Source organism: Silurus aristotelis (assembly GCF_946808225.1).
Source record: "Silurus aristotelis genome assembly, chromosome: 18".
NCBI lineage: Eukaryota > Metazoa > Chordata > Actinopteri > Siluriformes > Siluridae > Silurus > Silurus aristotelis.
This window is the reverse complement of record NC_139591.1, coordinates 8,137,969-8,164,897: the sequence shown is the minus strand read 5'-3', so window position 1 is coordinate 8,164,897 and position 26,929 is coordinate 8,137,969. Positions and strand designations below refer to the sequence as shown.

Genomic DNA, 26,929 nt, shown 5'->3' with positions numbered 1-26,929 from the left:
AAATTACTTCTGTTTACTCTTCTGCATTTTAAATTGCAAATTTAATTCACAGTTGCTTTATTATTTTATGTCTTAAAAATGATGGTCACTCTATTAAACAAAATGTTAATACATACAGCATAAGCTGTTAACTGTTCATATGGTGTACTAACATGCTTACTACTTATACATATGGTTAAGAACTTATGTTTGCACTTTGCCTACATTCAACAGCGCTAGAAATCATCATTTTACGTTTCCTATTTTTTCTTAGGTCATGTGGAGTATTAGGTTGCATTGCCTCCTTACAGCTCCAGGGTTCCCAATTCAATCATGAGCTCAGGTTACTGGCTGCTGGAGTTTCTATGTATATCACCCATGTCTGCATCAGTTGATGATTTTCTGCCACGATCAAAATATCCCAAAAGTCAAAATAAAGATAAATGAATAAATGATTCATCTACACAACAGTAAGCAGATTCCCTGTGTTAATTCAGTACACTGCTGTTTTAATGGGTATATTGTAATGACCTCCATGTTCCAAATGTGAAATGTAGTACATATAGAGGCTTTTTTTTCACAGACATTACAGCGAATGATGCAGAAAACTGAAGCCTGTTTTATTAATTTTAAAAGAATTTTGCTGTAGCAATGTTATAGAGGGATAATCCAGCACAGAACAGCATAATAAGGTCATGCTGAAATGTCAGTGAGAAGGAGAAATGTCAAGACATGCAGTAAAAAAAAAAAAAATCATATCAATTGCTTTCTTGACAATCCTAAACAATGGATGGCACATTGGTACCTGTCAGTAATTTGCTTCTTTCTTTACTACTAAGTGATAATTTATTTATTAGTTTGTGTGATTGCTTGTTTATATATTGATTTATTTGTAGGTTATATATTTTTTTTTTTATATACATATATCCAACAATGTTTTGCTGGATTGACATGTTCCTCTACATTAAACCACAAACATTTTATGTGCTTGCTTTTACCTATAGCTACCTCCCAAGGAGCAGAAGAATACTCTTTAGGATCATTATGCTGCTGTTTAGTGAAGAGCTTGCTGTGACAGTAAATCATGCAGGGATCATTAGGAACACTCAGACCTAAGAAGCTGTCGTATGTAACCCTAAGTTAAAGCCACAGTGGGGCAATACTGGTGTAAAAGACTGATGAGATGGTCTGAGCTCCTACTGTTCCACCCCTACACTGATCAGCAGTGTTAACAATTTGCCTTATGTGCAAAAATTGGGTTTGTAGAACACCATTAAAATAGTTTAGCTATAAAGAATTTGACAGAACCAATGAGCTTTGACTGACTATAGGCATCCACAATCATCTATTACTGAGCTAGGCCTATAGAAATAATTTTTTTTATAGGTTCTGCTCTGCCTTGATTTAGCTTCTAAAGATTTTAGCACTTAATTTGTATTTTTTTGCCTTTTTTCTTTTATTTATTTTTTTGTCTTTTTTTCACTGTTTGTATTTTAAAGCACTTTCACTCCTATTAGCCTATTTGTTAACTCATTTGCTAGGTCTAAATCAGAGCTGAATTGATACTGTTCATTTTGCATTTTTACTGAAAATAATCAAACAAACAAAATAAGGCAAAGAATCATTGGCTGGGTGGTGAATAGTGCTGAAAACATAGTAAAATTAAATGAATCTGAATAATCGTGACAGATAGAGTTAAACCTTGCACAAAAGCTAACGTTTGCAAACAAACAGATAACCAAAATCACCCTGGCATGAATAACAGAATGCCAGCAGTCAGTTTGTTTCTAGATAATAATATGAATAACTAGTTTGAAACTTTTACGCTTTCCACTATTTTTTTTTTTTTATTGGTCTAAACGTGTGCTTAGTTTTTTAGATGAGTTTGTGCCTTGTGACTCATCCTGTAACCTAAAATACACAATATGGTGTATTTTCACCTCATGCTGTTGGATGCTGTTGGTTGGATTCGGGATTCATATAATATATGTATAATTAGCTGATTATGTAAGCTGCAGTATTTATCAGACGATCTTATCTCATTTATCTTGCACCCTAGGCTCAGATCCTTCCAGAAGGCCAAATGGAGCAGGATGTGGAAAGTCCCGTGACTGTGAGACAGCCACGGCTGCCCAAGCAGGCAAGAGACGACTTGCCCAAGCAGCTTCAGGACAGCGAGCGAGCCAAGCGCAAGATCCAACGTTATGTGCGCAAGGATGGCAAGTGCAACGTGCACCATGGCAACGTCCGCGAGACCTACCGCTACCTCACAGACATCTTTACCACACTAGTGGACCTGAAGTGGCGGTTCAACCTCTTCATTTTTGTGCTGGTCTACACAGTTACGTGGCTCTTTTTCGGCTTCATGTGGTGGCTGATTGCCTATGCACGAGGGGATCTGGAGCACATAGGCGATGATGCATGGACACCGTGTGTCAACAACTTAGAGGGTTTCGTCTCGGCCTTCCTTTTCTCCATAGAAACTGAGACAACAATTGGTTATGGGTATCGGGTGATCACAGACAAGTGCCCAGAAGGCATCGTGCTCCTGCTAGTGCAGTCAGTGTTGGGCTCCATTGTGAATGCCTTTATGGTGGGCTGCATGTTTGTGAAGATCTCACAGCCTAAGAAGCGTGCAGAGACACTGGTGTTCTCTACCAATGCTGTCATCTCAATGCGTGATGGACGCCTCTGTCTGATGTTCCGTGTCGGGGACCTGAGGAACTCGCATATCGTTGAGGCCTCCATTCGAGCCAAGCTGATCAAGTCCAAACAGACCAAGGAGGGGGAGTTTATTCCCCTCAACCAAACAGACATGAATGTGGGCTATGACACAGGTGATGACCGCCTCTTCCTTGTGTCCCCACTCATCATTTGCCACGAGATCAACCAGCATAGTCCTTTCTGGGAGATCTCCAAAGCCAACCTAGCTAAGGAGGAGCTGGAGATTGTTGTCATTCTAGAAGGCATGGTGGAGGCCACAGGTAAGAACACTTCTTTTTTTTTTGTCAAAAAAATACAAAGACTGGTAGGATTCGAAAATAAAAAATTAGGTCTTCTGAGTTCATATGAAAAGATCGCTTTATGTGTAAAGGTTAGAAAAAATGTGCCTTTTAATGTATGCTTTTGTGCCTGGCGCATTTTATTAAAAATCCTGTATCATGTTTGTCAGCTGTGAGTCTAAAGAATATTTACTTGTGTATGAGGTCAGATATGTCTAACCAGGGAGCGTAAATGAGATGATCTTTCATTAGCGCCAGAGTAAATTCCGTCTGGTGTGCTGGAGAGAAACACACTCTGCAGACAGAGATTTTACTGATTCGACAGAAAGGAAAACCAGTGCCATTTAAGTAAAGGGAAAATACATCACGTTGTATCGTATACACAAACAGGGGAATCAAAACATACGCTCGCTTACTCACTCATTCACAAATCACAGTCTTCCAGAGTATGAGCTGTGTAATATAAAGCTAATTAAGTTTATGTTTCATCTAGTCATGACACATTATTTATATATATATATATATATATATATATATATATATATATATATATATATATATATATATATATATATATATATATATATATATATATATATATATATATATATATATATATATATATATATATATATATATATATATATATATATATATATATACAGTATATGCAGTATGACTAAGCTAACGTATGTGTTCCTGAAAGCAAAAATTAGACAATATCAAAAAGTAATATAGTATGAGATAATTTTTTAGGTTGGTAGCGAGACAACAGTGTCACATGCGCTAGGACTAATGGCTCTAATCCAAATCTTTATTATTATTCCAGTGTTTATTGTTATTGTAGTCAGTTAGGCAGTTGGTAAATTATTATTACTATTTACAGTACAATAACAGAACAACATCTCTTATATGTCTGAGCTGGAAATTAAATTTAATGTTGCTCTCAATGTTTGTATTATAGTAATAAAAATGAAAGTACATTTTTTTTTGTATACAGATTTTTGAGGGAGAGTGGCTTTAAAAAACACTACAAAATGAGAGCGTCATGTTATAATTCAGACAAATAAAATAGAAATACATAGCAATACAAGAACAGATGTGATCTTCCAGTGTTAGTTGTGAGAGGAATCCGCTGGCTAGTCTATGATTTTAAAAAAAATAAGGTTTTCCTTGTTTACCTGGAAAAAGCTATATGTGAAATGTTTGCATATAATCAATCTCTTGAACATTCCACAAAGTTTTTCCACAATCGAATTAGATTAGGCGAAATTGCTAATATGTTTATAAAATGTTAACACTGTAATGATGTACCATGAGATAAGGGTTAATCGTGAGGGGCAACAGGTTTACTTTTCACTGGTGTAACATTCTTCTCCGAACAAAAAATAAACTCCCTGTTAACTATAGTTGATAAACCTAATCTGTGCAGGGTTGCCGTTACTAGCATTACCAGTTTACTTAAAGTTTGAACATCCATGCATATTGGATTAAAGCCGATAAAAACACATCACATATTGGAAAAAAAAAATACTCATAGGAAGATGAAGAGAGACGTTAACAGCTTGAATGGTTCATCAGTTTTCACCCCACCATATTTGTGTGAGTGGTTGATTCTTGATACCAAATGTCTAAAATGAGAGAAAAAAATTTAATAAAAAACACTATGATGTCAGTGTGGTTGGTATAGTTTACATAAGAACAAAATGAGGAAGTCCGCAGCAGCATGCAGAAAGTAAATAACATATTTATTCATTGAAGTCTTTTCAAGAGTCATAGATCATTCCAAGGTGAACAAGACTGTCTAAAGAGGAGGATCAGAATGAATCCTGACTCTCATAGATCTTAACTTACAGGATTTTAGCCAGTTTGGAAGGGTCTTTGGAGCAGGTCCAGATAAAAGCTTGCTTCAAAATTAGAGCAAAAAAAAACGTCTAGCTGGTGAGCTCAGCACGGTGGTAGAATAATGTGGTTGTATTCCTCCGAGCCTTTTAAGAGTCTTTCCACGTTTACAGCCTGCAGAACTCTCTCTAGATTTCTACCACATGTTCGATTCAGCTGCAAGATACAATGGAGTTCATTCAAAATTGAACACCGTTCGTTCCACATCTAGCCCGGGTTATTCTCTGGGCAGCAGATGCAAGGCTAATTGGAAGCAGCATTTGACCACCTCAGATTTTCAGGGTAATTGTTGCAGATTACTATTTTATGAGGCCTTTACAGCTACTCAAGCTGTGCTAGTGCAAGGAATGCAGATGATCTTTCATTAGCCGCAAATCCGAGGCCACAGCTGCCCGAGCTGTGAACCGCAGGTGAGGCAAAGCGTTCCTCCCAGGGGTAAATGATAGAATATGGAATGATCAGCAGTCCAAGGTGAAATTGCAAGCTCTCATGGGCATGCTGATTTTCATGTTATATTGGAGAGGTTGAGCAAATGAGCTGAAGAATATAAAGCCTACCTCCAGTGATGAGGCTGCATGTGGTCCAAGCTTGCAACTGAAGAGATTCTATAGGGGGTGGACAGCTTGACGTTGTGGGGGCAAAAGTTTGAGGTTGTATGATATTAGACTTAGTCATTTGTGGTGACATTGTTTGAGGTTGTCTGAGGACACAGAGGTTTATTTTAGGAAAAGTTAGTTCTGAATTTCAAAAAAGTTTAAGATTGTTAAGAGGAGTAAAATTTCAGGTTGTGAGAAATAAATGTAAGGTTGTGTGCTTTAAAGTTCTAGCGCTTGAGTCATCGACTGACACACCAGAAGTATTTTAGTGTCCAAATAGAGTACCAAATAAAATACAGCAGCAGAACATGAAAACAAGTTGCATTAGCATCAGCAACTGCACATTTCCAAACAGTACCCAGTTCAGTTTGTGTAGCAGATCCTTGTTGAATCATATGCATTTATGTAAATTATTAAGCTAAAGGCAGATAACTGGACCTGGGACTAGCAACAGGGCTACATGGTATTAGCTCAGAAAAGGCTTTGTTATTAAAGACTTTCTTAATTGATCTCCTTATTCACCCTCTCTCATGGGATTAGCAAACTGATACTGTGAGTTACATTAAATTATTGTCAAAAAATAAATAATATGTTTATATGAATCAACAAACAATGGATATGCTTCCACTTCCATTGTCAAATTAAAAAGTATGTCTCATCGGTCTACTGGCAGTAGTCAAATTGGCAACATTAAGAGACATTATTTTATGAAGTAAGATCTTTAAAAATTTTACATGCATTGGTTGTTAGGCAGTAGAGTTTGAGGTTGTGTGGCAGGAGGGCAGAGTTTCAGCTTCCTATTTTGGGGCAGATGATGTTGCACTTGCTTGCTTGAGTCAGTGAGGCAAGAGTAATTCAAGTGGGTTACTCCCACAGGATTTAACAACATTCTGCACAACCACACACACACACACACACACACACACACACACACACACACACACACACACACACACACACACACACACACACACACACACAGACTCAGCCAGTCCATAGGGAACACTCAGACAGACCTGCCCTGTGTGTGCTCCAGCATTTTAGAGCTTATGAATGTATAACCTTCGAGCAGTCTGGAATGTCCTTTTTATGTGGTTGTCTGTATTTGATTGTTATGTGTGTCAGTGAAGGAGAGAAGAGCTACCTGAGTGGGGATTTATTATTTATTATTGATAATACTGCAAGCATTTTCCTGCCAAATGAGCAGAATAATTGTGCTACACATGAGCGGCATGAAAAGAAAAGGGCTCATGAGTTTCAATGCACGCCTAACAGAATTACCTTAACAGCATTGTGAGTCAGGATTGTAAGTCCCACACCATAGATCTTACTCTTAATTCACTTTCAACAGTAAAATAAATTATAGAGGGGGAGAGCGGGCTTTCAGGGGGCTTTTTTGTTGTTTGTTTGTTTTGTGGCATGTTTTTATTAGCAAGGACCAAATATCCCAACAGGAATCCATCTATCAATCAATCTATCAATCAATCAATCAATCAATCAATCTATCTATCTATCTATCTATCTATCTATCTATCTATCTATCTATCTATCTATCTATCTATCTATCTATCTATCTATCTATCTATCTATCTATCTAATAACATTATCTTAAAATGAAAGTAATTTGTTTTCTTTTTAGAAAACTTTACATTTTCATTGCTGAAATTACATACAAGAATATCTGTAAAAAACAAAACCCATTCAATGCATTAAATTGCCATATTACATCAAAATGCAAATACAAATATAGAAAAAATTGTATGTAGAAATCAATTTCAAATTACTTAAAAAATAAAAGGTAACTGTAGTAGAACCTAAAACAAAAACATACATCAAAATAATAGTTATAAAATTTTTCAGCCTAACTACAGCTTTGCCATGACATAAGACTTTACAATCTTCTTGGAACGCTTTAACTACTTATCATTATATAATATATTTTCTTAATATATTTTTGTCATATTTTCTTAAATTTTATACTTATAGACCCTTTTACTTAATGCGCAATTTCTAAGCGGCCGACCGGGGATTTTTTGTATTCTGCATATACAGTATATCTATGTTTGTGACAAATACAAATCTTGACTCTTGAATCTTTTGTAAGAGCCAAAAAATAGTGGACAAGAAAGCTGGAGACAAAGAAACTTGGAACAAGAATTCATACACATAAAATAATATTTAAACCTAAACACTGCATTTAAAAATGCACTGTACTGTGTTTTCGTTATAAATTTTCCAAAACTGTGGAAACTTTGTCATTTTTTGTGGTTGAATTTTCTCCTCAACCCCTCACTGTTTTTTTCCTACTCGTCTATTTTTTTTCATTCTGCAGCGTCTTCTGTGTTACCTGTCCAGAGCGCTCCAGTGTTTAGCGGTGTCAGTAATACCGGTCCGTGGGGAAACACAGTGCTGCATTTGTATTTAAATGGACTATGTAACTGAATGGAAGCATTGAGGCAAATTATATATATATATATATATATATATATATATATATATATATATATATATATATATATATATATATATATATATATATATACAGTGAGGAAAATAAGTATTTGAACACCCTGCTATTTTGCCAGTTTCCTCACTTAGAAATCATGGAGGGGTCTGAAATTGTCATCGTAGGTGCATGTCCACTGTAAGAGACATAATCTAAAAAACTAAAAAATCCAGAAATCACAATATATGATTTTTAAACTATTTATTTGTATGATACAGCTGCAAATAAGTATTTGAACACCTGTCTTTCAGCTAGAATTCTGACCCTCAAAGACCTGTTAGTCGGCCTTTAAAATGTCCACCTCCACTACATTTATTATCCTAAATTAGATGCACCTGTTTGAGGTCGTTAGCTGCATAAAGACACCTGTCCACCCCATACAATCATTAAGAATCCAACTACTAACATGGCCAAGACCAAAGAGCTGTCCAAAGACACTAGAGACAAAATTGTACACCTCCACAAGGCTGGAAAGGGCTACGGGGAAATTGCCAAGCAGCTTGGTGAAAAAAGGTCCACTGTTGGAGCAATTATTAGAAAATGGAAGAAGCTAAACATGACTGTCAAATCAGCCCAGAACTACACGGGAGGAGCTGGTCAATGACCTGAAAAGAGCTGGGGCCACTGTTTTCAAGGTTACTGTTGGTAATACACTAAGACGTCATGGTTTGAAATCATGCATGGCACGGAAGGTTCCCCTGCTTAAACCAGCACATGTCCAAGCACGTCTTAAGTTTGCCAATGACCATTTGGATGATCCAGAGGAGTCATGGGAGAAAGTCATTTGGTCAGATGGGACCAAAATAGAACTTTTGGGTCATAATTCCACTAAACGAGTTTGGAGGAAGAAGAATGATGAGTGCCATCCCAAGAACACCATTCCTACTGTAAAGCATGGGGGTGGTAGCATCATGTTTTGGGGGTGTTTTTCTGCACATGGGACAGGGCGACTGCACTGTATTAAGGAAAGAATGACCGGGGCCATGTATTGCGAGATTTTGGGGAACAACCTCCTTCCCTCAGTTAGAGCATTGAAGATGGGTCGAGGCTGGGTCTTCCAAAATGACAATGACCCGAAGCACACAGCCAGGATAACCAAGGAGTGGCTCTGTAAAAAGCATATCAAGGTTCTGGCGTGGCCTAGCCAGTCTCCAGACCTAAACCCAATAGAGAATCTTTGGAGGGAGCTCAAACTCCGTGTTTCTCAGCGACAGGCCAGAAACCTGATTGATCTAAAGAAGATCTGTGTGGAGGAGTGGGCCAAAATCCCTCCTGCAGTGTGTGCAAACCTGGTGAAAAACTACAGGAAACGTTTGACCTCTGTAATTGCAAACAAAGGCTACTGTACCAAATATTAACATTGACTTTCTCAGGTGTTCAAATACTTATTTGCAGCTGTATTATACAAATAAATAGTTAAAAAATCATATATTGTGATTTCTGGGGTTTTTTCTTTTTTTTTTTTTTTTACGTGTGTGTGTGTATGCATGTGTTATGTTTATGTGCTTCAACTCTAAACCTACAGATTAATAATTATGTCACTGGAAGGTCCTCACATGAATGTTTATGTGTGTGAGTGAGTATGTGTGTGAGTGTTTTGGCAAGTCTAGACTTTTGCATTCCAAGCTGCTGCTCCTGTGTGTCCTTGTAGCTGTTTTTAGACTTCATGGACAGCTGTCATGCCTGAGTCAGTCCTCTACTTTTGTCCTTCCTTTTGTCTGCTTTCTCTCTCTCTCTCTCTCTCTCTCTCTCTCTCTTTCTCTCTCTCTCTCTCTTTCACACACACACACACACACACACACACACACACACACACACACACACACACACACACACACACACACACACAAACACACACACACATTTACTGGATTTACTGGGGGAAACACTATCACAAAGGCCTCTGTGATCAGCCCCAATCATTCGTTCAGACACTTTTCATAAACGATGGCAAAATAAATGTTTTTATTGCGGGTGTATTTTTAGAACTCATCATGTAACTATTGTCAGAAAACCAGACTGATACATTATTTAATCAAGAACAAAGTTGACCCTGCTTGCCCGAAAGCTTTTATTCGGCACGATGATCATCACAAGCACTTGACTGGGGAACTAAATAAAGGCTGAACATGATGGATTTTTGCATCTCGGGTTGGAACATCAGTCGAAATTTCTGCTTTTCCAGCAACTGTTATTCTATTTTGAGTGGTTTGTGAGAGTGGTTGCTATAGAGATGGTGTTAAGAGTGAGAGAGAGAGCATGTGTGAGTGAGTGGCAGGAAAACCCACTGATGTTACACAAGTCTGTTATCTAAACAGCCAGGAACCATCATAAACACCATTATTATTGTTGATATTATTATTATTATTATTATTATTATTATTATTATTGTTGTTGTTGTTATTGTAATTACTATTACTGCACAAAGCTAAATGCATTAATTCATATAAATATTAGTTAATGCTTTCTTCAGTTTCATATTTGTGGGGTCAGAATTTTTTTCATCTTAAGTAAAACATTTATCTTGGTAGTCTTTCGTCTAAAAAACCCTTTTTGCTGCTGTTTTATATAAAATAATAAACATTGGTTAACTGTCTATTTTACCATACCATAATTTCTTTACTTCTTCTTCTTCTTCTTCTTTCGGCTGCTCCCATTAGGGGTCGCCACAGCGGATCATCCGTCTCCATACCACCCTGTCCTCTATATCTGCCTCTTTTACACCAACTACCTGCATGTCTTTCCTCACCACATCCATGAACCTCCTCCTTGGCCTTCCTCTTTTCCTCCTACCTGGTGGCTCCATCTTCAGCATTTTTCTACCAATATAATTCATGTCCCTTCTCTGCACATGTCCAAACCATCTCAATCTCGCCTCCCTCACCTTGTCACCAAAACATCCTACATGTGCTGTCCCTCTAATAAACTCATTTCTAATCTTGTCCATCCTCGTCACTCCCAACGAAAACCTCAACATCTTCAGCTCTGCTACCTCCAGCTCCACCTCCTGTCTTTTACTCAATGCCACTGTCTCTAATCCATACAACATCGCAGGTCTCACCACAGTCCTATAAACTTTCCCTTTCATTCTTGCAGATACTCTTCTATCACAAATCACTCCTGTCACTCTTCTCCACCCACTCCACCCTGCCTGCACTCTTTTCTTTACTTCCCTAACACACTCTCCATTACTTTGCACTGTTGACCCCAGGTACCTGAACTCCTCCACCTTCTCCACCTCTTCTCCCTGCAACCGCATCACTCCACTGCCCTCCCTCTCATTCACACACATGTACTCTGTCTTACTCCTACTGACTTTCATTCCCCTTCTCTCCAGCGCATATCTCCACCTCTCCAGGCTCTTCTCAACCTGCTCTCTACTCTCACCACAAATCACAATATCATCTGCAAACATCATAGTCCAGGGAGACTCCTGTCTGACCTCGTCCGTCAACCTGTCCATCACCACTGCAAACAGGAAAGGGCTCAGGGCCGATCCTTGATGCAGTCCAACCTTCACCCTGAACCAGTCTGTCGTACCTACTGCACACTTTACTGCCATCACACTGTCCTCATACATGTCCTGCACCACCCTCACATACTTCTCTGACACACCTGACTTACTCATACAATACCACAACTCCTCTCTCGGCACCCTGTCGTACGCTTTCTCTAAATCCACAAATACACAATGCAGCTCCTTCTGTCCTTCTCTATACTTCTCCATCAACATCCTCAAAGCAAATAAGGCATCTGTGGTGCTCTTCCTCGGCATGAAACCATACTGTTGCTCACAGATGGTCACCTCTTCTCTCAGCCTGGCTTCCACTACTCTTTCCCATAACTTCATGGTGTGACTGATCAACTTAATTCCCCTGTAGTTACTGCAGGTCTGCACATCTCCCTTATGCTTAAAGATCGGTACCAGCACACTCCTTCTCCATTCCTCAGGCATCCTCTCCCCTTCCAGAATCCTGTTAAACAATCTGGTTAAAAACTCCACTGCCATCTCTCCTAAACATCTCCACGCTTCTACCGGTATGTCATCTGGTCCAACCGACTTTCCATTCTTCATCCTCTTAATCGCTGCTCTCACTTCCTCCTTACTAATCCTATCTACATCCTGCTTCACCAACTCCACATCCTCCAACCTTCTCTCTCTCTGATTTTCCTCATTCATCAGCTGCTCAAAATACTCCCTCCATCTTCTCAACACACTCTCCTCACTAGTCAACACATTTCCCTCTCCATCCTTTATTGCTCTAACTTGCAGTACATCCGTCCCAGCTCGGTCCCTCTGCTTGGCCAATCGGTATAAATCCTTTTCTCCTTCCTTACTGTCCAACCTCTTATACAGTTCCTCATATGCCTTTTCCCTGGTGGTCTAGTGGTTAAGATGCAGCGCTCTCACCGCTGCGACCCGGGTTCGATCCCCGGTCAGGGAACCATCCCCAGCCACTCTCAGTGCCGGTCCCAAGCCCGGATAAATTGGGGAGGGTTGCGTTAGGAAGGGCATCCAGCGTAAAACATGTGCCAAATCAAACGTTCGGAGGATCCGCTGTGGCGACCCCTAACGGGAGAAGCCGAAAGAAAGTTAGTCATCCTGGTCCCTTTGCAGAAAAACATCCCCAAAGCATGATGTTTCCACCCCCTTGCTTCACAGTAGGTATGGTGTTCTTCGGATGCAATGCAGCATTCTTTCGCCTCCAAACACGACAAGTTGAGTTTTTACCAAGAAGTTCTATTTTGGATTCATCTGACCATACGACATTCTCCCAATCCTCTTCTGGATCATCCAAATGCGCTTTAGCAAACTTCAGACAGGCCCGGACATGTAGTGGTTCAAGCAGGGGGACATGTCTGGCACTGCAGGATTTGAGTCCCTTGCGGCGTAGTGTGTTACTGATGGTAGCCTTTGTTACTTTGGTCCCAGCTCTCTGCAGGTCATTCACTAGGTCCCCCTGTGTGGTTCTGGGATTTTTGCTCACCGTTCTTGTGATCATTTTGACCCCACGGGGTGAGATCTTGCGTGGAGCCCCAGATCGAGGGAGATTATCAGTGGTCTTGTATGTCTTCCATTTTCTAATAATTGCTCCCACAGTTGAGCTGCTTACCGATTGCAGATTCAGTCTTCCCAGCCTGGTGCAGGTCTACAATTTAGTTTCTGGTGTCCTTTGACAGCTCTTTGGTCTTGGCCATAGTTGAGTTTGGAGTCTGACTGTTTGAGGTTGTGGACAGGTGTATTTTATACTGATAACAAGTTCAAACAGGTGCTAATTATACAGGTAACAAGTGGAGGACAGAGGAGCCTCTTAAAGAAGAAGTTACAGGTCTGTGAGAGCCACCTTTTTTTAGGTGACCAAATACTTATTTTTCATCATAATTTGCAAATAATTTCTTTAAAAATCAGACAATGTGATTTTCTGGATTTTTTTTTTTTTTTTCATTTTTTTCATACTTTTTTGCCCCACTGTGTTTATATATATATATATATATATATATATATATATATATATATATATATATATATATATATATATATATATATATATATATATATATATATATATACAGTACAGACCAAAAGTTTGGACACACCTTCTCATTCAAAGAGTTTTCTTTATTTTCATGACTATGAAAATTGTAGACTGAAAATATGTCATATTGTAGGTTCTTCGAAGTAGCCACCTTTTGCACACCTATTGCACAAATTCTGTTTACATTTTTCTGTTTACACTGCACCTTATTCTGTTACGACAGGTTTTACTGGCGGAGCTATTTCTATTTTTAATTTTATATTTTGTGTATTGTGTATTGTCCTGCACTGTCCTGTGTTGTCTTGCACTGTCTTGTGTTGTCTTTTGCACTGTTTGCACCAGCTGCACACATGCACTTTATGTGGCGAGGATCTTAGTTCTCAGCCCTGTGTTCTTCTGTTCTGTACTGTTTGTTTTATGTTGTTCTATGTAGCACCTGGGTTCAGGAGGAACGTTGTTTTATTTCACTGTGTACTGCATCAGCTATATATGGTTGAAATGACAATAAAAGCTTCTTGACTTGACTTGACTTGACTTTTGCTTAGATTACTGCTTTGCACACTCTTGGCATTCTCTTGATGCCTACTTTGAAGAACCTACAATACGACATATTTTCAGTTCACTTTTTTTGTTATGTATATAATTCCACATGTGTTAATTCATAGTTTTGATGCCTTCTCTATTTAGGTACTACAGATGATTGTGTGTGTGTGTTTTTACATGTGATATTTAGTTTTCTAAAGATATGTTTTACTTATTTCAGAATAACTTAACAAATGCCTTCATTTCTTCCATATGTCATTTATTCACTCCCTCTATTTGTGGAATTGTCAAGATTTTCTCCTTTTAAGAGAAGTTGTTTAAGCTAGACATAAAACGCTAAAGAATCCATAGCTCTAGCGTTAGTCTCTAGCATTAGCCTTTAACCAGGAAGTGGCTAGATGCAAATGCTAGCCCTATGGATTCATTAGTGTTTTCATGCATGTGCAAATCAAATCTTATTTCCGGTGCATAATGAGTAGCCACAGTGACACTGCGCTAAATCTAGCTACTTTTTTTTTTTTTTACCCCTGGCATTGTTTTTTTTTTTTTAAGTTCAATAATAAAAAATACACTCAAGGTGTGATGCAGAGGCTAAACAAAGAGCTTTTAATTATGTTTCACATGTGAGAAAGGATTGCATTTCTGCAACCAAAAGCCCTGTACTAAAAGATTTTGGTGCAAAAACGTGTAATATATATATATATATAGCAGTTTTTGATTCCTTTGATAATGTCATAGAGGCCCCCCTCCATAAAGTGCAGTTCTAATTTTTAGAGTATGGGGGAACTCGAAAAAGGTAAAGACTTGTGAGTCATTTCTCTTTTACTTGAACTCTCTGTGCTTGTGCATGTCTCAAAACAATGAAGCACAAACACATTTGCTGCTGCTGAGGTTCTGGAAATGTACTTTTGTTGCACAATGGTGAGTATATGCATGAAATGGATGATTGATGACAATGTAAAGGACACTTATTATAAAAGACCTTTGCTCTAACAACAGTGAATCATTTTTTAGGCTGATCCTTTTGTGTTCTTTCTCAGTTATCAGACACCTTCCTATCTAAAACTGGAAAATTACTGTGGTCTTTATACCCACCTGAGAGATGGAGAGAGACTTAGTGTGGAAAAAAAACAATCAAATTGCTTTTATGTCCCAATAGATCTGCTGCCATCCATGAAACAGACATGAAATCAGCCTGTTGTAAGTCACACCTTGAAATTTAATGTATTTTTTTTGGATACAACAAAAGAACAAAAACTTAGATATGACTGTGCATAAAGATGAAAAGATGAATATGAAAGACAGGACCAACAATCATTGATGCGTGGAAACATCGTTGATGTATGTACTTACAAATGCTTTTGTCAGTTGGTGTGAAATCAGCAGTAATTGGAACACTGGCAAAAAGAAACAGAGGAGAATTTTCTAGCAGCATTTTGTTTAGACTCAAGAAAGTAGTGAGCACCTTCCCAGATCACAACATGAGTATTTCTTCCATGGCTGCGTAATGTCACGTCCTGTAGCTCTATACACCTGCAGAATAACAACAAAGGCATGAAAACCTGGCTGTTATGCAGAACACTCCACAAGGGTGCAAACAATGGGTTGTGTAAGTTGTGATCAGCTCTTGGGAAATTAACGCTTATTATATCTGTTGGGTATTTGAGCTGTAAAACTGAACAAAATGTATGTCTCTATTTCCAAATACATAATGCGATGTGTCTGAGTGTGAGAGTGAATGGCCTCTCTCACCCCTTCTACAATGATTACATCAAGGCATCCAGCGACATTAATGCTGTTTGACACAGGGATGTAATGAAAGGTTGAAAAATTGTGACACATCTTCTGGCTGCAAAAACAAAGTGAGAGAGTACATTGATTTTTAAGCCAGGTTTTTTCTTTTTCATTTTTTTTAATACTTTCTGCTGAAACTTAGTTATAAACTAAGTTTCTTTCTCCGTTCAGCACCTTTCAGAGCTACAAGAAGGCAGTTGAGTTAATAGGTGATTACAAGGTATAATTTGTCTGAGGAGCTTAGCTTTTGCGCTGGCTTTTTTAAGATTAGCTAGATAGAATTCATACTAAGGTTGCATTGTTTATTATTATTATTATTATTATTATTATTATTATTATTATTATTAATAATAATAATAATAATAATAATAATAATAATAATAATAATAATAATATGTGCCAAATCAAACATGGGTATCATGAATAAGGATGATCCGCTGTGGCGACCCCTAATGGGAGAAGCAGAAAGAAAGAAAGTAATAATAATAATAATAATAATAATAATAATAATAATAATAATAATAATAATAATAATAATAATATGTGCCAAATCAAACATGGGTATCATGAATAAGGATGATCCGCTGTGGCGACCCCTAATGGGAGAAGCAGAAAGAAAGAAAGAAAATAATAATAATAATAATAATAATAATAATAATAATAATAATAATAATAATAATAACAATAATAATAATAATAATAATAATAATAATAATAATAATAATAATAGTGTTAATGGCATTTGGCTGGGCAGCAACTTTCATTACAACCATATCCTTTAATGTAATAAAAATTCATGCCTTAAATGTGTCCATAAAAAATAAAAATTTGAAAATCAAGAGACTTGTATAACTTCTGCATCTCTCTGGTATAGCGGCTCAGAGGTTCTACAAGATATTTATATGTCTAGCTATTGCAGGCTTGGCCAACTCTCAAGATCATTTAGCCACAGACAGGGTGCCAAGCCATAAGGATCTTCTACAGTTACACCACTTGAAAGTGTTAGTTGGCAGAGTAACATTTCCTGTCTATTAGTGGTAATCCATACTAATAAGTGGATAACATTTAAGCTAATATCAATCCGATTCCTTTATAGATTCTTCACACAGATTATGGTAGTACCAAGCCGTGGCTACTCAAGTGCTTTTGGCATGTAAAGCTCTTCGATTACTTAAGTAGTCTAAAAGAGTGGTTATCAATTGCTTGTTAATATTGACTGTTTTCAAGAATGTTCAATTATGAAAATACTGCCCATAAAGCTAAATTGTTCATGTATATAGACACTGGATTCAGTATTTTGAAGTTTTAGTCCATATATTTAAGAATTATTCATTACATGATAGGCTCTAAATCGACTAAATAATTTATGGGAATAAGTGCTGAGTAAACTACCATGATTTTGGAAATTAAGCTATAAATGAAGTAATATGTTTTGTGGATTTTGTAAAAAATTTTCCCCAAGTGTTCATACTACTGCAGTCAGCAACAGCTATCTGAAAAAATACAGTAACCTAAAATGTTGGAATTACAGAGTAATGTGCAGATGGCCTATAGCAGTGCTGATGCAGCAGAAAGTTGTGATGGTATTATTGAACCAAAATGTACAGCTTATCCTTCATATTGGAATTATTAGTGAAATAAATGAAATCCAATTCAAAGCCTAGTGTGACTGTAAGGCAGTATGAATAAAAACAAATCTGTGTAGATGATGTACACATTGCTGCTCTAGCTTGATTGACGGCTCTCAAAGCAACTAATTGTATGAAGCTGTGTGCAAAAACATTTTTTTTTTAAGTTCAATAATAAAAAATACACTCAAGGTGTGATGCAGAGGCTAAACAAAGAGCTTTTAATTATGTTTCACATGTGAGAAAGGATTGCATTTCTGCAACCAAAAGCCCTGTACTAAAAGATTTTGGTGCAAAAACGTGTAATATATATATATATATATATATATATATATATATATATATATATATATATATATATATATATATATATACACAATTCTTTTTTTTATAAAATTAGTGTACACTTAGCAGTTTTTGATTCCTTTGATAATGTCATAGAGGCCCCCCTCCATAAAGTGCAGTTCTAATTTTTAGAGTATGGGGGAACTCGAAAAAGGTAAAGACTTGTGAGTCATTTCTCTTTTACTTGAACTCTCTGTGCTTGTGCATGTCTTAAAACAATGAAGCACAAACACATTTGCTGCTGCTGAGGTTCTGGAAATGTACTTTTGTTGCACAATGGTGAGTATATGCATGAAATGGATGATTGATGACAATGTAAAGGACACTTATTATAAAAGACCTTTGCTCTAACAACAGTGAATCATTTTTTAGGCTGATCCTTTTGTGTTCTTTCTCAGTTATCAGACACCTTCCTATCTAAAACTGGAAAATTACTGTGGTCTTTATACCCACCTGAGAGATGGAGAGAGACTTAGTGTGGAAAAAAAACATTACCTCATCTTCAGGTTTCCCAGGGCCCGGAGGTGGAACAATATCGAGAAATTATACTTAACTGAAAGTATTATCTATATGTGTATATGTGCCAAAGATGCCAGTTAAACATTCAAATAAAATGATAAAATATACTTTTATATATATTTTATATAATTTACTCAAGTACATAAATGTTTAAGATTGTAGAAAGTGTGCAGTTTTGCCTGAGAACATCATTTAGTCTTGTAGGTTTGATTGTCCTAGCATCACTAATGCCACATAGTTAGCTTATGAATTATTAAGAACAACATTGTATAATAGAATAAAAAATTATAGTAGTAAAATAAAAATATAAAATTTATATAACTAAATAGCATTAGCTGGAATTTCTAAACAATGCATATTCATTACTGGAATCGATGCTAGTCTAACCTGACATTAGCAAAGATACCAGGTTCAAAATTTATAACTGATAACTTATCTTAGCATTAGCTTGATCAAGTTTGATGGCATTCGAGCCTTCTAGAGAGGCAAATGGGACACCAGATTAGGACCCTGAAATACATATCCTAGGGTTGCAGTGACTTACCCATTCATAAATGTAAATTGATCTAGTGTTAATAACACTGTGTAAAATTTTAAGGTTGCAGCAGATGAGGAATTGGCAATTATTAGATGCAAAACTATGTCTTATTAATAAATAGCATACGATTATTGTCTTTAGAAGAGAAAAAGCAACCTTTTTGTGTCCTAATGGGCACTTTAAGGGTCTAAATAAAAAATTTTGGTGTAAAAATTGTGTACATGTAGTAAAGAAAAGTACATTTCCTATTACATTTCCTATTTCCCACTATTTTCTATCCATGCCCACAAGAGATATAGGAACTAATGGTCTGAATAAATATGTAAATAAAGCATAGAAACAGCCTTTCAAGCATACAATGATGATATACCAGAAATAATTTTATACCTGTGGAATTACAAATGTGTATGGGAACCTTCTTTAGTATTTGCTGAATAACTTCCCATAGGAAAAAACGTAACATAAGACAAATTCCATTCCACACCACAAATAAAGTCTCTGTTTGAAGCACATAAGCACTGAGTGCATTTCACACTGCACAAATATGAGAACTATTTGACAGTAGTGCTGTCTCATGGGTTCTTACTCAGCAAAAATGTATCACACTGCTTTAAGTTGAGGCCTGTGACTAAAAAAAGTTTACCAGACTTAAAGAAAGCTGTTTGCATGGTGGTGAGTTTATATCGATAGGGGAATAGTGAGGACAGAGCCGCCAGGTAGGAGAAAAAGAGGAAGGCCGATGAGGAGGTTTATGGATGTGGTGAAGGAAGACATGCAGGTATTTTGTTTGAAAGAGGCAGATGTAGAGGACAGGGGGTATGGAGACGGATGATCCACTGTGGCGAAGAAGAAGAAGAAGAAGTTTACATGGTGGTGAGTTCTATTGTGAAGGTGATTTTAAAGCTAGTTCAAGGAGTTTACTCAGTTGCTTAGTCCATGTAATTTGAACAATAAAAAAAAGCTAAACAATCAAATGCAGATGATGGTTAACAGTCTTTCAAATGCAAAATTTTAGCACTCTGCAAAGACAGTTTATCCAATCTTCCCCAGTTACACCTGCAGTGGTCAATGACCATGCACATGAGTAGAGTTTGATAAACCTGTAAACAGGCTTTCATGTCAACGAGCCTCCACTTTAGAAATTTGTTCATTGACTGAAGGACATTGTCAGGATTGGGGCCGGTTTTCAGTGGTGGGTCGTGCATTTCACATCTAGGCCTTTGGTGGTGCCCTACCTGAATCAGTTCACCTCTTAATACCATCATTATGACCCACCGCTATGGAAACCATTAATATTATACAAAAAAAGCAGTATAACAGAGTGCTGCATCACAGACTGAATGGATGTTATACTAAAGCAAAAATACCTAATCAACATTCAATTCAACTAGTCTCCTTTCACTACAGCCACAGCTGTGCTACCTGCATACACCATCACTAGCAGAAGCATCAATATTTACCTCATGAAATGACTCCGGGTTTTCAGTGTATTTTTTCCATACATTATGGTTTTCCTGGGATTTAAAATGAAATGAAACTCTAACCAAAACTTACACAGCTACAGCATTGCACCTGAGAGAAAAGCTGAAATGAAGAGAATAGACTAGGGAATAATTTAAGACATATTCATGGACAAAAATATATTAAAACAGTGATTCTGATAGAGTTTAGGCCAGCAGGGAAGGCCATGATCTTCTGACCTTATGGCCCGCTACTGTTTTAAAACTTTTAAATTATCTATTAAGTTTTAAATTATTAGCACTTGCATCCACCTTCATCTTGTTTCATGACAGACAGATTTCCAAGTACTACATTTGACATCTGAAATTTAATGCTTAGCTAAAGAACCGATGACCCCAACAAGCTTCAGCTCAACAAACAGTAACTGTAGGCCTTAAGCAAAACATGCAAGCTTACCAAAAATCAATTTCGAATATATGGAGCGAATATCTCCATTATTGTACATGACTGTGTAGTGTGAAAACGTACAGCTTGCAGGAACACTGAGAGAAATTGAATTCTGGTTCAAGAGTTCTTAGACATACTCCAGCTCTCCCGGTTAAGGGCAAACTCTTGTGGATTTGAAGTATGTGCTTCTGCAGGTAATGTTGTCAGTCTCACTGTCAGAGAGGGAGAAACCAGCTGAGAGAAATGTATGATGCTGCACGTGGGAAGAAATGTAACAGATCACATTTCTGGCATCAAACAGATGCGGCAATAGAGCAGATTTGGATGGAAAATATAGTGAATTTCACACAGCAAATGTTGATCATTAATGGGACTAGAAAAATAATTTAATAGTTCTTAGATAACTGCACCCTAGAAAGCAACCCCTCACCACATTCATAAATTTATTCCTTGGCCTTCCTCTTTTCCTCCGGCCTGCTGGCTCCATGCTCAGCATTCCTTTACCGATATACCCCATGTCTTCCACTGCACATGACCAATCGGGCCTCTCACCATGTCTCTAAAACGTCCTACCTGCACAGTCCCTCTAATAAACTCATTTCTAATCCTGACCATCCTTGTCATGAAAAGCATCTTCAACTTCGCCACCTCCAGCTCCTCCTTCTGTCTTTTTGTCAAGTTAATTGCAAAGAAGATGATCAAACCTAATTCTCTAAATGGTATGAAACATTTACATCGTCTCTTTGTAATTGTCTCACGGTAAGACTTAAACATGTCTTTCAAAAAGCAAGTCTTGTGGTCAGAGGATATACATTGGGTATCCTGTAGCATTTGAGCCCTGCACATTGAACAAGCAATGTATCACATTCTGAGTGTGCTGGACACACCTTAAAGAGGAACAGTATGCAGTACTCGACCAGTTTATTGTAATTGACATAACTTTTGTGACAATTGATTCTTTGTTGCATTCTTTCATGCTCTAGATATGTCCCAGTTGCATAATGCTGATCTATTTCCTGTTTCCATCACATCCATGGAGACATGATTTCTTTCAGCTACACACACTTTTATTTACATTATTACTTAGTCTATATAATGTTTGGAAGAGCTATATGATTTCAGATTGCACCCAAATGCTTGGCTTTGTTTAATTATTAAGACTATTTGATTGAAGTAATCTGAATTAGGCATGTATCCAGGAGTAATACTGAACACTGTAAGTCTACTGCATTTTAATAAAGTCACATGAATGAATGAATGAATGAATGAATGAATTAATTAATTAATTAATTAATACTTATAGGAGCATAAACTGTATACAGTATCCAAGTGGTGCAGTATAAAAGCATTTACCTCTTTCATTTGGCAGACAAACCATATATAGAAAGTTATTTTACAGGCTGAGCATAGGGGATGAGGAGCAATGAACTTTCCCAAGGAACCAACAGTGGCAGCTTGGTTATACCAGAATTCAGTAGTGGCTTTGCAGTGTCATGATCTCACCAACCTCTGATCAATAATCCTAGAGTCTTTATTCACTCAGCCACTACTGACAGCATTTAAAATATCATCAACTGACTGATTTCTAACAAATCTTCCTTCAGACATATTGTATAGTAAAAGTGGTAGTTAGAAAAGATATCCTGTCTTAAGGTGTCTCGAAGGAAACACATGCAGGAATTCACTAGCAAATTATCAAATTAGGAGAATATTTGGTCACTTACCAAAAAAAACATGAGGCAGTAAATGCAAAAATAACCCAATAATAATTATGTGAATATTAATTTAATGATAAATAACAACTGGATCCAACAGTTAGAAGAAATTCAAAATCAAACTTTTGTTTTGTCAATTTCAGGAGACAGTCAATGAGCCAGGTGACGTGAGAGATGTGAGAGTGTGCTGAGGGTGTGGGCATGAAGTTAGCAGGCCTCAATTTGGCAAAACTGAGGCAGGAGATAAGGCATTAAAGCATTCAGCTTTAGTCTTTGCACTATTATTATTTGCACAATATAAATTGGACTTGAAAGATTTGCAAAAATCCTCTGAACACTGCTAAAATATATTGCAGACCTGTGGGAAATGCCAGCCGAATGTAACTGTTAAGTTGCCTAACACATACTTTTTACACACAGACATTTAGTTCTTGCTCTGAGAATAAAAGCTGTACTTTTAGAAAAAATCCTCTTCAAGAGCACTTTGGATAGTTGGAAGTTTTCTGCTTTGGGCTTCCTCTGAAAGAGTGGTGCTGTACAAAGAGCAGTTAATTGTTCCCCAAGAAAGATAGGCTCAGAAATATTATGGCTTTGCTTCTCTTTTTTTTCCCCATCACCAGTCTACATGGAACAGAGGTGCTGGTCTTTACAGTTTTGGTAGAGTATCAGTAATAGGTCACATTGATGTCTGGTCTATAGATATTTAATATTTCCAGCATAGAGCAGATTTAGTACAGCTTCTGGAAGATAATTGTTCTTCACTACACTTGTGATGTCTTTTTATAGACTTGGTTCAGGTTTCTTTTTCTTCCAAGCAAAATCCAGTTGTTTATGAACGACCACAATGTGGAGATGGATCACTTAGCTTATTATTACTAAGAATATTTAATTTTTTTTTAAAACATCCTATTAAAAAAAAAAAAAAAAAAATATATATATATATATATATATATATATATATATATATATATATATATATATATATATATATATATATATATACATATTTTTTAAGCTGTGTATATTATGATGAAGGAAATGTGATAGAGCTTAATAGATAGATAGATGAACGTCACCTTTTTTGATACATTTATTTAGGTATTCTGCTAATAAATTAAAAATCAGTAATCAGTAATTTATTCATTTATTGTTTACTGTTCAATCTTGACTTACTTTGCAATAATCATTAGACTTGTTATGCCATATTTCCTATATTATGAATCATTGCTCAGTCTCATTTCATCTAAGAAAATGCATTTCATACATTGTAATCCAACAATTAATATCTTGTTTCATCCTTAAATATTGATACAAATGCCATATACATGTGCATACACTGCTTGTTAGCATGCATCTCTCACACTTGCACACACACACACACACACACACACACACACACACACACACACACACACACACACACACACCACCCACGCAGATAGAAACGGCACTGCAGCCATGCTGAGTCAGTAAGGTCAACTGAAGCAAGGGCACAAAAATAACAGCTGGCAGCATCTTCCATGAGTGACCTATTGCTATGGTGATGAGAAAGAGGAACATGCCTCGCATACTGTATGTAATTGTAAAGTGACTACATACACGCAGAGGTGGGAAAACATTCTGCAGAAACAGGAGCGAGCACAGATTCTTTACATAATTCATGTATTCATCATTTTTTACCTCACAGCCAATGGTCTTTTGACACTTGCCTGGTTCTGCTTTGCTAGCAAAAAAAAAAACCCCACAAAGAATATTATTTAAAAATGTGCATCTATCATAAAAGGATGGATGAATAAATAAATGGTGGGATTGATGCATTGGTGAAAAGACAAAAAGGCAGTCAGATATACAGATACTGTAGATAAAGCAGGCAGACAGATACAATAACAGTACATAATTAGTGACCAAAAGAAATAAGTCATGAATAAGATGAAAGTGAAACATAATCAATAGAGTTAAAGATGTTTGAGTAAAATACTCTATGCTACACTGCACTGACTGAATTAGATGGCAGGAAAACTCATACGCCATGCATATGTTTGCCTCTGATAACAGAAGGAGCACTGATCATCCCTTACACTGACCCTCCTCTCACTATTACATGCCAAGCTGTTTTTACTCCAGCAGTGCAGGACACTAATCCTCAAACCACATTTCCCCAGCTTAGCACTGTCAACCCGCTGATCCTAGATCAGCTCTTCCTCTCCTTCTAATCATATTCACCAGGATATAAAGGGCAAAAACTGCTCTGAGTGCTTTGAATCTCTACCAATAAATAAATCTATACTGGTACGCTAAATTACAATCTTAAAATAAATCAGACTACAACTCGTGATTTCAGGAAGAGGTAGGTCTTCAACCGTCGCTTGAAGATAGACAGGGACTCCGCTATTCAGACATCTAGTTGAAGTTTATTCCACCACCTCGGTGCCAGAACAGAGAAGAGCCTTGAAGTGTACTGACCTCTCATTCTGAGAGAAGGTGGTACCAGTCGAGCAGTGCTGAAGGATATCAGATAGCATGGTGCAGTGCGAGGCGTGATGAGGTCTCTGAGGTAATAGGGTGCTGATCCATTTTTGGCCTTGTAGGCAAGCATCAGTGTTTTGAATCTGATACGTGCAGCTACCGGAAGCCAGTGAAGGGAGCGCAGCAGTGGGGTGGTGTGCGAGTACTTGGGCAGGTTGAACACAAGTCGTGCAGCTGAGTTTTGGATCATTTGCAGTGGACGAATAGCGTTCAGGGGAAGACCAGCCAGCAGAGAGTTGCAGTAGTCCAGTCTCGAAATGACAAGAACACCTGAGTAGCCTTTGTGGAAGAAATGGTCGAATCCTTCTAATGTTATGGAGAAGAAATCGACAAGAACGAACCACATTAGCAACATGTGAGGAGACAGTTGACTGAAGGGGAGAGCAGAGAGTCATGAAGAGTTATTCGGAGATCTTGACCTGGAAATGAATCACCTGGGATGACCAACAGTTCTTTTTTGCTGGGGATGAGTTTTAATTGATGAACACTCATCCATGAAAATATGTCCGTCAAGCATGTCGAGATCCTAGCAAAAGCTGTGGTAAGGGAAAGAAAAGATGAGTTGAGTGTCATCCTCATGTGAGGATATGACTCCACCAATAGACTGGGTATAGAGGGAGAAAAGAATGGGACCAAGTACTGAGCCTTTTGGGACACCAGTGGAGCACCATGTTGCCTGGTATGAGCGACCTTCCAGGTAAGAAGCAAACCATTCCCATGCTGACACAATAGTAACAAAGTAAATGTAATTCGCTACTGTACTTAAGTAGCTTTTTCAAGTATCTGTACTTTACTGACGTATAATAAAGTATACTATAATTAGGTATTTTTATTTCAGGAGACGTTTACTTCAACTTCACTACATTTCAAAGTCAAATATCTTTTTTTGTCAACTACATTTTGCTCTAATTGGTCAGGCACGCAGCAAGCCACCAATCACGGTAGAGCGCACGGGTTGTTTAGAACTTGTTTGGAATGACGCGTGGTGGTATCTACCTAGCACGAGCATACACTTCAGCATCAGGTCAACAGTAAGCAGAACATTTTGTAAGGCATAAATGAAAGAAGAAACTCCTGACTCTAACTTGCCACAACACCCATGGCCTTATTTGCTTGATTTATTTTTTTTTTTTTAAGTATTTGTAAAGAAGGTTTTGGGCTCATGATCATTTAATAGATATCAATCAGTGTTTGACTAATTAACATAATTCTAGTTAAGTAAGCAAGAGTCTTACAACAAACAAGATAATAGGACATTATAGTCGAAATTTATTAATTAAGGTCCCCTGGTGGTCTAGTGGTTAGGATGTGGCGCACTCACCGCTGCGGCCCGGGTTCGATCCCCGGTCAGGGAGCCAACCCCAGCCACTCTTAGTGCTGGTCCCAAGCCCAAATTAATGGGGAGGGTTGCGTTAGGAAGGGCATCCAGAGTAAAAACGTGCCAAATCAAACATGCGGATAATCCTCTGTGGTGACCCCTAATGGGAGAAAGCCGAAAGAAAGTTTATAGCTGAAGTTAATCATAGTACTTTGAATACTTAAGTACATTTGAAAGCAAATACTTTTGAATTTTTACTTAAGTGAAAGTTTAAAGAAAGCACAAGTAATATTTTACCTACTGTATCTTTATTACACATTGGGTACTTCATCTACCACTAAATATATACCATGCTATATAGTTCTTCTTACAAACCGCCACCGATTTGGGAAAAAAAACAGTTTTAAGATTTGTATAACAAGAATATAGATACATTTATATACATTTTTTATTAGAAATGTTTTTAAATGAAAATATAAAGAAGAAAAACTACAATTTCTATTTAATATTTGATATTTGAAAAATTGTAACATCAACTCAGCTTTGTGTCAGTTTATAAATACATGAATAAAA

General features: G+C 37.3%; 1 protein-coding gene across 1 annotated transcript in view; it reads left to right on the top strand.

Moving 5' to 3' along the window:
• kcnj6 (potassium inwardly rectifying channel subfamily J member 6) overlaps positions 1–26,929 on the top strand; it is a 68,260-nt gene that overhangs the window by 36,576 nt on the left and 4,755 nt on the right. Inside the window, exon 2 of the mRNA XM_083569142.1 lies at positions 2,039–2,963. Within this exon, the coding sequence (XP_083425268.1) occupies positions 2,063–2,963 (901 nt within the window). The 5' untranslated portion in view covers positions 2,039–2,062. The remainder of the gene's footprint in view (positions 1–2,038; positions 2,964–26,929) is intronic.